The 13334-nt window shown below is 35.0% G+C and overlaps 1 protein-coding gene across 3 annotated transcripts in view; it reads left to right on the top strand.

Moving 5' to 3' along the window:
* Positions 1-2188: 2188 nt before the first annotated feature.
* The window catches only part of map1aa (microtubule-associated protein 1Aa), a 31995-nt gene continuing 20849 nt past the window's right edge, over positions 2189-13334 (top strand). For 2 of the 3 annotated variants that reach the window (XM_051115170.1, XM_051115169.1), the window contains exons 1-2: positions 2189-2380; positions 3505-3606. In XM_051115170.1, coding sequence (XP_050971127.1) covers positions 2197-2380; positions 3505-3606 — 286 coding nt within the window. In that variant the 5' untranslated portion in view covers positions 2189-2196. The remainder of the gene's footprint in view (positions 2381-3504; positions 3607-13334) is intronic. The other variant, XM_051115168.1, reaches the window with a different exon arrangement.

The following is a 13334-nucleotide window of genomic DNA, read 5'->3' as shown; positions in this document are numbered from 1 at the left end:
CCTTGGCATCTTTTGATATGCGCGCGCATGGTAATTAATAGGAACTAACGGATTTCAAAACACACAGGAATAATAAAGAGCCAAATGACAGTGTTTAATTTTCGCTGATTTATGTAAATAAACGTGTCTGTTGGGTTTTATTCGAAAGCTCCAGATGAACAAAAATGAAATATTAACAGTGCAATTATGCAATTACATTTTATGAATAAAGCTGTGTTTTCCACATGTAAAACAGTGAATGAAAGGACACGAAAAAATGCCTTTGACTTTTCCCAAACACTACAACACACAGATCACATTACTAACAATTATCATGACATGTAGATGAGAATACACAAATCATGTTCAGATTAGCCTCTAAGTGCATTTAGAAAAATGATTCATGATCATCCACAAAAGATGACAATAAGGAGCATTAAATATTCAAAGCAAACAGGTATGGGCTGTCTCTGCAGTCATTCCGCATAATTCATAAGCAGGTAGGTGATCAGAAACGGCCGTGCTGGGGTGTATGGCAGTGTAGGTCATTGGTGGCGGCTGATATTTTGACTAAAGAGCATTTTACAAAAAAAAAAAGGAATGAATAAAACTAAAATAAAATAATATGAGTAATACAAATGTGACACACGCAACCAAACTAGTAGCCAAGACAAGAAGTCCTTCAAACTAAATAGGCCTACTTCAGATCGAAACCAAATCCTGAAGGAGCTGCAGAATTCAATGTCTTAGTGGAAAGGTAATCAATAGTAAATGATATTAAGAGCACTACATACAACTGTCCAGCATATGAGTGTGGTAAGAAAAAATACATTATCCAAAAGAACTTATGAGAACATGAAATTTTCCAGTAAACTGTGAGCCATCAAAAAATCATGAGAACATAATTATCTAACAGCTATCCAATAAGACTTTTCAGAGCGCATGCACAATCATTAAGTTTTGAAAATAATACAAACAATGCTAAATAATAAAGAGATGTCATTTGTAACAAGAAAGTACTATGTTTATATGTTAGACAAAATATAAATGGAATGTAAAATATGGTATTATAAAATATGACTGTGTATTAATATAATCTATAATCAATTTTGGTAATACATTTGAATTTTGCAACTTATAAAGCACTGAAATATGTTTTTAATTTACATATTAAAACTAGAGTAGGAAATGGCAAGTGTAAATTATATATAATTTAATTTTCATTTAACATTAAATGTTGCACGTATGTATGGGAAAATGTCAGTTTAAATACAGAAATACATTGCCATTTTACATATTGCATTGCTATTTTGCATATTACTTTTCAAAATGAATTTTAATAAAATGGATCCGAGTATTATAACGTAAAATATTGTTTGTGCATTGAAATAAACAGCAGAGGGCAGTGTACAATCCTTCTCTTCTTGTTCCGGTTGCTGCAATAAGGACTTTGCAGTAAACCTCTTAAAGGATGCTGACTCATGACTGTAGACACTGTGGAAATGTTATATATCAAGTATCAGCCACTAAAAGCCATACTAACCCAAACCATGACCAAACCCTGTGAGATGTGCCTAAAGATCATATTTCATCTGGAGTGCATATGACATTGAACATGTCGGCCATTATTCGTGTTTTATGGAGAAAAATCTTTGGATCATATATCGTGTACTCGATTTACAACAGCCAAATCTTAAGCTTCATCTTCTCATAAGTTACAGAGGAAAGAATTGGCATAGTGCATCTGTTTTACTATTAGAACAACAAAGAAACACAGAATATACAAGGTACTTGTGTGTAATCTGATCCTGGCACAAAAATAAGATTACAAGATTCATTGATCACTAATATGTGATTAGAATAAGTGAAAATCTTGGCTGTGGTTGTCTTTCAGTAAGAAGTGATCTGTGAGATCGCAAACATCGGTTTTTGAGAATTAATTTATTCTGGATTACATCCAATTTTCTTGGCGTAATGAAAAGTCATTTGCAGATGGAGCGTAAACAACTATTTCCCCCAGGTATCTCAGAATACATTACTGATAGCAAAGTTGTCATGATGAAATGTAAGCGTTTGTTGGCAGCCGATAACCAATAGCAGGACGCCTTTTCCGAGCCACTCTTTCCGCTCCTCCTCTAATCCCGCCCCACGGAGTGGGCTGGAGGCTGCAGTTGTCATGGAAATGCAAGAAATCCCTCAGCTCCAAATTCTGTTACCATGGAAATGCCGCTAGGAGATGCTGCTGCAGGTCCTCAGGAGAAGTGCGAGATTATTCAGCACCTTGGACAGCAGCGGTGTGTCGGTCCTCCTTTCTGCCAGACTCGATACTATATGCTTATTGTGATTGGAGACATTTCAACAGATCACCAGCTTGATTCAGTGAAAGAACACATTAAACAGGGTGAGTCGCCAACTTTTGGGTTTTATACTTTTGGGGCTGCGTGAAGAGTTTAGTAATTACACATGGAGCAAACAGACGTAATTCAGATTAACAGTGCAGAACCGCTAATGCGGAACAGATGTTAGTAACTGAGAATCATACAAAGACATGTTTGCTTATACAGATGATATTTGTTCATCACATACTGTAAGGATGGTGCAGAAACCTTTTTTTAAGAAAAAGCAGTAAATTTCACAAGTAATTAAAATGTAACCCATTGAATTAAACATTACATTTTAAAGTTAAAATATTGGAATAGTGTTTTCTTGCTTTGTCTTAATTACAACTTCGAATTTAGTTTTTACAGTGTATATATTTTTTAGCAGTTATATCAATTGCAAGTGCCTGTATAACCTCTGTGTAGAGTATTGTTGATCTTGTGACATTTTAGCATTGTGTGCTATTGAGTCCTTAAAGGGATAGTTCATCCAAAAATTAAAATTCTGTCATTAATTACTCACCCTCATGTCGTTCCACACCCGCAAGACCTTGTTCACCTTCGGAACACAGATTAAGATGTTTTGGATAAAATCTGAGAGCTTTCTGACCCTGCATAGACAGCAACGCAACTGACACATTCAAGACCCAGAAAGGTGGTAAGGACATCATTAAAACAGTCCATGTGACATCAGTGGTTCAACCGTAAAGTTATGAAGTTATGAGAATATTTTTTGTGTGCAAATAGCAACTTTATTTAACAATTTCTTTGCTTTCGTGTCAGTTTTCAACGCATGTTCACGAGAGTACCAAGACTGACATAGAAGAGAAGAAATTGTTTAATAAAGTTGTTATTTTTGTTTTCTTTGTGCACAAAAAGTATTGTCATAGCTTCATAAAATTAAGGTTGAACCACTAATGCCACATGGACTATTTTAATGATGTCTTTATTACATTTTTGGGCCTTGAACGTGGTAGTATCGTTGCTGTCTTTGCACGGTCAGAAAACTATTGGATTTTATCAAAAATATCTTAATTTGTGTTCCGAAGATGAACAAAGGTCTTACGGGTTTGGAACGACATAAGGATGAGTAATTTCAGAATTTTAATTTTTCGGTGAGCTATACCTTTAAATGTGTGTCTAACAGGGATCCTGTCATGGGACATTGATTTGACCGTTTGTGACTTGAACAAGGAACTGAAGCTCTTCGAAGCAAGACACTCTGCCCAGTTCTCATCAGAGGTGAAAGGTCAGTTATTACGTTTCGGAAAGATGATGCATTTGCAAAAATGATAAAAATGTATGTACTATTTTAACCAGCAGCCTATGATGTGATGTCTGGTAGCCATGTGTGTGTTAGTTTGTTTATTTATTGATTTATGTATATATATTTTTAGCACACAATTCTGAACACATCAAAATGTATAAAGGTGTGTTTACACAGCCAAATTAAAGGGATCACTGTCATGTCATTCCAAACCCGTAAGACCTTCGTTCATCTTTAAAGAAATTGTTGATTAAAAGTCGTTATTTTTGTGTGGGGTTTTTTGCACACATAAAGTATTTTTGTAGCCTTAGAAAATTACAGTTGAACCACTGATGTCACATGGATTATTCTGTCGAAGTCCTTACTACCTTTCTGGGCCTTGAATGTAGTAGTCTATGTAGGGTCAGAATACTTTCAGATTTCATCTTAATTTGTGTTCTGAAACGACATGAGGGTAAGTAATTAATGACAGAATTTTCATTTTTGGGTGAACTATCCCTTTAAAGTTGCTCTGTGCCTGCTTAAGATTCAGTTTGAAGGCACAATACTGCATAAAGAGTGATTTCTTGCCTGCACAGACCAACCTCAGCCCCTAGTATCAAAGCATACAGTCGCTTTGTAAATGCATTTATGCCACCTATGAACAGCATTAAACAGTCTATAAAGACACTTAAATGCCTCTTCAGAAGCACTTCAGTGTTCAGTGTTAATTTGGCATAGGAAAACCCTGTTGTGAGATTCAGAACATATGTTCAGAATCACTGTTTTTGTGATAGCAGGTAGCTTCCTGCCATTTGACGGCTAATAGATTATGCGAAGGTGAGAAGGTGAGTGTGAAACAACAGTTATATAAAATCACAGGGAGAAAGATTAGATTGCATTGATGTAAGGCTTCCTGTGAGGTTGCCCTGACAAGCCCACCTGAGCTCTCACAGCCAATGAAATGGCAGCATTCTGTAAATGCACATTCAGTTATGAAGTGTGTTTGTTTTACCCTAATTATTTCCTTCATAAATGTTCTGTTTGTCAAGCCAGTGTGGCTCTGTTTGCATTGGCAGTAAGCTACTGTGGTAAATTCTTCAGTAGAGTACAGGCAGTTTGCAGTGTGGGCATGTTTTTTGTTGTCATCTGTTCTTGTGCTTCATGGATGTTTATAATTCATAATTAAGCAAGATTTAGATCAGCACATCACAAGTTAGTTTGTATATCTCTTCTCTGCCAATGAATATTGTTTCGTAAGAAACGAAAGCATCAAGCTTTGCATGTTGCCTGGCAACACACAGACTGAAAGCCTATCTGGAATAGAGTGACGCTCCTGGGATTTTAAATCAGTAGTACTTGAGTTACATAATATAAAAAATATTTTTTTAGTGTGTAGTTAAAGGAACAATTCACTCAAAAATTAAAGTTGCTCACAATTTACTCACCCTCAGGCCATATAAAACATAGATGAGTGCAGTGATGGGAATAACGGTGTTATAAATAAAGGTGTTACTAACGGCGTTATTTTTCCCCCCATTAAAACTATGTTACCGTTACTAACAATAAAATGCAGCATTACTATAATTTATTATATTAATTTTTCAGTTTATCTGAATGGAGCTGCAGCGTACCTGTATTTGATGAACCGTAAACTCTAGTGTGAATTAAGGCACACGACTAGCCATCGCTTTGTCTCACACACACACAAAGAAAGATACAGAGCGAGAGAGACTTACATACCATGCAGAATGACGCACTACATGAAAAAAATATTCTTCGCTGTATTTTCCTCTCAAAATAATGGAGTTCCTTTAGAATTCTTCAGCTTTTAAGAACTGCCGGTTTCTCTAGTAGTAGGCAGAACTAATGCACAAACAGCAATCTTATTGGCTGGCGCTCACCTACTATCGCCCCTGTTTTGATTTCAGCAAATCAGTTTGAGCGAACACAGACAGTGTGATTAATATTCATGAACCCAGCAGCTCATTAATCCTTAGAGCGTTTTATATTGTTATTAGTAGTAAAATTCGTAGTAGTTTTGTTATCTAAATTATCATAATGTCATATTATATTGCTTGACTGACTGATGCTAAGTGAACTTTTAAATATTTAAAAAAAAAACTGTGAAAAATTCCAGGCATTCTAAATTGTAGGCAGCAAAAATGCTTCTGTATGCTCTTTATATCTATATAATTTAATATAGTCAACATAATCTATATCACACAAAGAATGCAATTTTTCTGCAGATATCAGCATGATAACACATTAATAATTATTTTATACAAGTTCAGTATAGCAATAAGTGACTTGAGATAAGCAAAACTAGTTCCAAACAAAGATCACAGCACTGTTTTGCGTCTCTGAGCAATGGATGATGTTCACTTATTGAATGAATCCGCTTTTTGAACGAATCGGTTGATAAAAATGATTCAGTGATTCCCTCATCAACACAGTCAAATGCTTTGTTCCTGAATGAATCCGCCGTTTGAATGAATCGGTTAAATCTCAATTACTCACTCATTAACAGTCACTAGCTGCCACCTTCTGGCGGTTTTAATTTCACATTTCGACTATTTTTCATGTCTTAAATTATTTCAAATATCAGTGTTCAATGTTTTATGTTAAAACAAAAACTTATGCCTATTTATGCATCTGTAACTGCTGTTTAAATGCATCCATGTCCCCTCTGAGATACATTAAACTGTGTAAATATATCCAAATGCTATTTCGGATGCAGATTCCAGAAATGTTTTCTTATGTCCGAATGAAGTACACTAAGTACCAGATGAGGTGCTTTTTATTCTTATCCAAAAATACAACATGGAAGTAGAAAGAGTTAAAACTGAACACAATTTTGCTACTCAAGCTGTGAATGAACATTTCATATATATATATATATTTATTTGCTTCTTTTCTATTTTGCATTTACTTGTACTTGTACTTTTAATTTGAATACTTAAGTATGTTTAAGTTAAAAAAAATACTTTTTGTACTTAAGTACAATAAATATCACATACTTTAAAACTTTTACTCAAGAGATACTTTAAACGGTGACTTCAGCCTCTACCGAAGTCATTGTCTGGTAAGATATCTGTACTTTTTCTTAAGTATGGCTTTAAGGTGTACTTTATACACCACTGTATACTAGTATATCAGATATTTAGTATTAGTCTGGTGAGTAAACAAAAAAAATAATTAATTTCATTTACATTTCATTCATTTAATATGTTTAATATTGAGGGCATCCAAGTTATTTGACTACAAAAAGTAACAGTTACTTAATTAGTTACTTTTATAATGATGTAACTCAGTCACTAACTCAGTTGCTATTTGTGAGAAGTAGCTAGTAACTAATTACTTTTTAAAAGTAACATGCCCAACACTGGATGAGTGTTTCTTCATCAGAACAGATTTGGAGAAATTTAGTATTACATCTCTTGCTCACCAACAGAGCCTTTGCAGTGAATTGGTGCCGTCAGAAGAGTCCAAACAGCTAATAAAACATCACAATAATCCACAAGTAAACCAGTCAGTTAATGTATTGTGAAGCAAAAAAAATGCATGTTTGAATCAATCAATCCATAAATGCCATTTTTAACCTTTAACTGTTGCTTATATGAGAAATACACACAGGCCAAGCATTGTTTACAAGCAAAAACAGTCCAAAACAGGATTTTCACTGGATTTCACAAGTGATGTAATGCTAAATTTATATAAATTTGTTTCAATGAAGAAACAAACTCATCTGCATCTTGGATGGCCTGATAGTAAGTACATTTTAAGCAAATTTTCACCTTTGAACTTTTTCTTTAACGCACACACATACACATACTGTACAAACTTAACATTATTTGATCTGTTATAAAGAACATAACATTCACTATTTTCTGCTCTATTTGTATCTAAAGTGTTGGCATTTCTGAGCAGCACAGCTGATAACAACATGCTATGCTGCACATTGCAACCATCAGCAGATATGAAGCTAAAGAGGATAAAGCATTAAATCTAAATTTACTTCCTCTGCATACCAGTGCCCACACGCTCACACACACACATACTTGCATACACAAGATTGCATCCACTGCATGGTCACTCTATCACTCCTCACTCCTTCTCCTATTTTTCTTGTCTTTCTTAATCTCTTCATTCTGTGGTGTTGTACATCATGGCTTCAATCTAAATTCTCTGTTAGCCTGCCTTGTGCCATATGGTTCCTCATATGTGACTGCTGACTCCCTATCTATCGCTGCATGAATTAATCAACAGTCCCTTCTCTACTGTTCTTTACCAGTGGATAAGAGTATTGATAATATCTTATATAATATATCTTCCAAATGATTTCCTCCACCTCTGTCTATTCAGTAGAGAAGCAGTCCACGTGAGACCCTATCAGTGTATAGTGGAGTCTATAATGGGTTTATGGGTGTTATAGATCAAAGTGCTTGCCGGTGGGATGTTTTAACCCTTTCTGCACCATGCTGAGATTTAAATGCCACATAATCTGGGTAAAAAATGTTTTGGAATTATTTTATTTTATTAACCAAAGCAATCATTTTTATTATTTAGTTTAACCTGATGAACTAAAATAACTTAATCTTTTAAAAAATGACAGATATAATAGTATCTATACTATATGTATATGTAAGAAAAACCTCTATGAACAGTGGGCAATTATTAAGTTATTGTTAAGACAAGCCATTGTTTTAATGATTTCCCCAAGCTCTGTGAGGGCAAATGCTTTTCTGCTGTGTGAACTCAAGTGAAAGATGCAATTAGCTCTCTGAATAAGGGCAGGACAGATAAAATGATATAATGCTCCACCATCACTGAGGCACAAAAATGCTTTGAAGCCAGTGAGGCTTTTTCTCACTCTCAAGGGCAGACTTTGTAGAGAGCCAGCAAAGTGCCAATCCACTGATCTCTATAGTCCAGCAACCTCAAAAGACAAGGTTCAAACAGCATCTGGGACCAAGGAAACTTTGTGGATCCAACTGCAGTTTGAACTTGGCCATTAGAGGACAATCACTGTTGCTACAAGTTTGACATACAGATAATAAGATTCTTTAAATTTAAGTTAAAGTTATTCATCTTATATTTTTATTTTTGTTTATTTATTATTTAAATGAACAAATATTTTTAGTTATATCAGCACTGAGAAATAGCATAAACAATGCGGTTTATTTAATCTGTCATTACTGACAGGCTAAACATATCAGGTCATTTTTTCCACATTATTAAAAGGATAGTTCCTGTATGACCTTCGTTCATCTTCAGAACACAAATTCAGATATTTTTGATGAAATCCGAGAGCTTTCTGACCCTGCATAGACAGCAACACAACTACCACGTTCAAGGCACTGAAAGGTAGTAAAGACATTGATAAGAAGTGAAGAGATCGTTGAATAAAGTCTTTATTTTTGTTTTCTTTGCACACAAAGTACTCTTGTAGCTTCATAAAATTACAGTTGAACCACTGATGTCACATGGACTATTTTAACAATCTCTTTACTACCTTTCTGAGTCTTGAATGTGTCAGTTGTGTTGCTGTCTATACAGGGTCAGAAAGCTCTCAGATTTCATCAAAAATATCTTAATTTGTGTTCTGAAGATGAACGAAGATCTTACGGGTTTGAAAGACACAAGGGTAAGTAATTAATGACAGAATTTTCGTTTTTGGGGTAACTATCCCTTTAACTGTTTTATTTATTATACTTTAATCTGAATTAAAAATGAAACAGATTATTTAAAGCAGTTTGTTACCTTTTGAAAGAAAACCACACTTAAGTACGCAACCTAAACTCATGACGAAAACGTACCTGTGGGAACTTTTTTCGCAATACGCGAAATATGTACCGCTTTGTACGTTTCGTGACATAGCCTATTCAATATTAAATGTCCAATGGGTGGTGCTAAAAGAATGTTCGATTATTTTCCCCTGGAACAGATGAACGTAGATATGGTACATTTTTTGTGTTGATTTTATATGTGTCAATGTAGTTCTGACTGAAATGTCCGTTGAGTGGCGCTATGACTCTAATGCTCTGACGTTTTAAAATAACGTACCATCTGCACTACACCTAAACCTACCTGATAGTATGAACAAAAGCGATTGTGACGTAAAAACCCAATCGCAACTAAGCATGCCATTTTAGCTTGTTTTTTGATCTCTCATCTTTCTGCTCGTTCATTTTGAGTCATGTTTTTCACGGGATATGTATCCAAGCATTCCGCATCCAAAGTCCAATTCCGTGCTGGCTGAGCTACTGCCCTGGTGAAAAAACCAGCATATGCTGGTAGGTATGTTTTGATGCTGGGATGCTGGTTAGTTAGGTTTTGATGCTGGTTTAAGCTGGTCCTTAGCTGGTTTATGCTGGTCCTTTGCTGGTTCATGTTGGTCCTTGACCAGCAACATGACCAGCAAAAACCAGCAAAGGACCAGCTTAAACCAGCATCAAAACCTACCTAACCAGCATCCCAGCATCAAAACATACCTACCAGCATATGCTGTTTTTTTTCACCAGGGTGAACAAGCTTGTTATGTTCAGAAAGCAATACATATGGAGCTGTAATCATAAATGTGTACAAAAACAAATAAGTGCTCGCTGTTTTACCGCCTCTAGTGTTCTGTACTTATTGGTACGTATTTCCATCTTGTGAAAAACTTCAGGTACGTTTTCGTCATGATATCAGGTAGCAACTACAACAGAGAAATATTCTTTTGAAAGCTTTCATTGGGTATACATTGTGGTAAGCTGAAGGTAGTTTTTAGTAAACCTGTCTTATTCATCAGTGATTCAGTCAATTTCTTGAATAGAGTCCCTGCATTCATTCAGTATCAGAGTTTGACCTAGTCTAGAAGTGAACTGGCCCCACTGTGAACTCCTGTCCACTACTATTACCTCTAATTCTGGCTTGCAGGCAAAAAGCTGCTGCTTTTTTTCAGCTCAGAGGATCTTGAATATAAGAATCTCTTTGTTATTTCACTGAGCCTGCCTTTTCTGACAGCAACGTCTTTGTCTCTGTAAGCTGAGGATTTTTCTGCTAGTGTTGTTTAGTATCATTCGATGCTTAGTCACGAAATGGACTTCAGTCAATAATGGACTCCGGTATTGATTATTAGGTTACAAGGTGGATATTTCACACTGGATATCTCACAAACCATAAAAGCATGCCCTTCCCAGATGCTTGACAAGAATAATAATGAAACACTGCTGCACCCACACAGTGTTTTATTTCTTCTGTACGTTCCATTATTCCGTACATGCAGCTTATCATAATGCCCATATTCTTAAAAAAAACATGACAATGTTTTTATTATGTGCCAGTGGGAGATGTACTAGTCCATATCCTGACACCTGTCACCCATATCTGCAGATTGATTTGTTTACAGACTCTTGTTTGAGATTGGAACTGACAGGCAATACTGTGAATACAGCCTTTTGTGCAATGAGAGCTGGGGAGCAACTCCCTCTTCTCACAGCACACAGAGTGGCTTCCTCCACTTCACCTTGCTCTCTGACAGGTGGCAGTCACTGCTGCTCTGTTCTGTACAGAAATCACTTTCATTGTTTTAGCCAGCAGTGGAAGATGATGGATGAGGACTGGGCATGCTCAGTACAGCTGCTCTGCCACTCCTGTAGCTGTGCTCAGAATACTGATTAGGACCTGAGTGCAGTGTCATCATGGCTGACTGCTTGTAAATGTCAGAGCACAAAACCGAATGACTTTTAGTTAATGCAAGGGTTTAAGCACATGAATAAGAGCAGTTTTGACATTGTTCTTTTGCTTGTAGGATGGAATATCTATCTATATATATATATATATATATATATATATATGAATAAAAATATGCTAGATATTATTTATCTATCTATTTATTGTAAGCACACGAATAAGAGCAGTTTTGACTATATATATGTCACAGATCGTTGTTGCAGGGAGAACGCAGGAGTCTCAAATTCACTTGAACAGTCTTTATTTACCAAACACAGGGTAAATTCCAACACAGATGATAAAGCAAACACACAATCATAGGAGTAACGTAGTGACAAGGTACACCGGACAAAGAACAAAGGAACAGACAGGAACTAATAAACGCAGGATAATTACAAACACAGGTGAGCAGAATAATCAATTAACTAAACAAGAACAGGAAACATGACCAAAAAAAGGAAAACAGGAACTAAGACAGAGATAAAACAAGGAAACACAGGTCCAAAACACTGACAATATATATGTATATATATATATATAGTGTAAATAAAAATATGCTAGATATTATCTATCTATCTATCTATCTATCTATCTATCTATCTGTCTATCTGTCTATCTATCTCATAATAATAAATCCACAGTATTTGTTTATTTAATTATTTGTAGGAAGTACCTTACCCTATATTAAACGTATGAATAAAATATGTCAGATGATTTAATATATAACCAGTCATACTTTAATAATAATAATAATAATAAAGCCATAATATAAAATGACCATGAGTTTAACAGTAAAAAGCTGTAAAAATGCATTATTAAAAGCTGTATTATTGCATATACTTAATTGTAAGTATTAATCTAATAAAAACCTATTAAATAATGGTAATTTCCCTTACTATATACGGCAAGTAACTGTAATCAACATTTCATGTAATTTCATGGTAAAAAACAGTTTTTGAAAGTGAAAAGAATGTATAATTTACAGTGAAAAAATGTAAATTGACATTCCTAGTGTTCTCTGTTACATTTCACATTTGATGTTTTTTCGTTTAAATAACTGTTTCTACTTAGTTTTTTTTTTTAACTGGTTCTCTTCATTAGAGTTGCATGTTACATCTAATATTGGTAAATTAATGTTTATTGTATTATTTCTGTATCATGTGTGTTACCATGATGGTGTTTAGTATTTGTGTGTATGACAAAGCATGCCTTCTGTTTGTATATTAGTATTTTCTTTCTCAGCTTGTGGAAAATCTGCTTGTGATGAACTTTGGTTCATCATGTGACTTTCTTATCACCACCTGCTTTTGGTGGCTACTGTTATGATTGGCTAATGTCATTGCATAAGAAATAGTATCAACACCCACTTGGTATTGCATGTAAGTGTTTTGACAACATGAACATTTCCAGACAAAGCATTATGAAACCATTCACTTACAGTTTGTGATGCAGCTGCAGTCAGATCTAGTACCACTTCATCTTTCAACGATTGTTTCTTTGTGAACTCTATATGATACTATGCATTGTTTACAAAACAACATGCTCCGAAGTCCAAACAATCCACAGACACGTTCCGGAATGCCATTAAAAATAAACTATCAACTTGTTCCTTATGCTGGGATTCTTCTGATATCTGTACAAAGACGCGAACAAGCTGTTTAAACCAAATGTGTCTTGCTTTGGAGGTGGTGTTTATGCAAACGGCAGTGCTCGCTTGATGTCACCTTGCACCTCGGATCCAAATGAGCCATTTTTGGAGGTTGATTAAATAAAAGCTTTGTTTATAATGTTTATAATAAGTTTAAGGTATGAAACTTGGAGGATGTTTTAATGGTACAAAGACTTCTTACATGTCGCAAGATCAAGGCAAATTTGATATCTCATGTTGTGACCCCTTTAACATTATATCAGTTAATGAAATATGTTTTTTAAATCTAAATTTAAGTTAAATCTGTAAAACCTAAAATGTTTCTACCGTATTTTTTCTGGTAAAATTATGGCAGTTTTTACCATAA

This window comes from Labeo rohita, chromosome 7, assembly GCF_022985175.1.
Source record: "Labeo rohita strain BAU-BD-2019 chromosome 7, IGBB_LRoh.1.0, whole genome shotgun sequence".
Taxonomy (NCBI): Eukaryota; Metazoa; Chordata; class Actinopteri; order Cypriniformes; family Cyprinidae; genus Labeo; species Labeo rohita.
The sequence above is the reverse complement of the archived record's forward strand: the minus strand, read 5'-3'. Positions and strand labels throughout refer to the sequence as shown.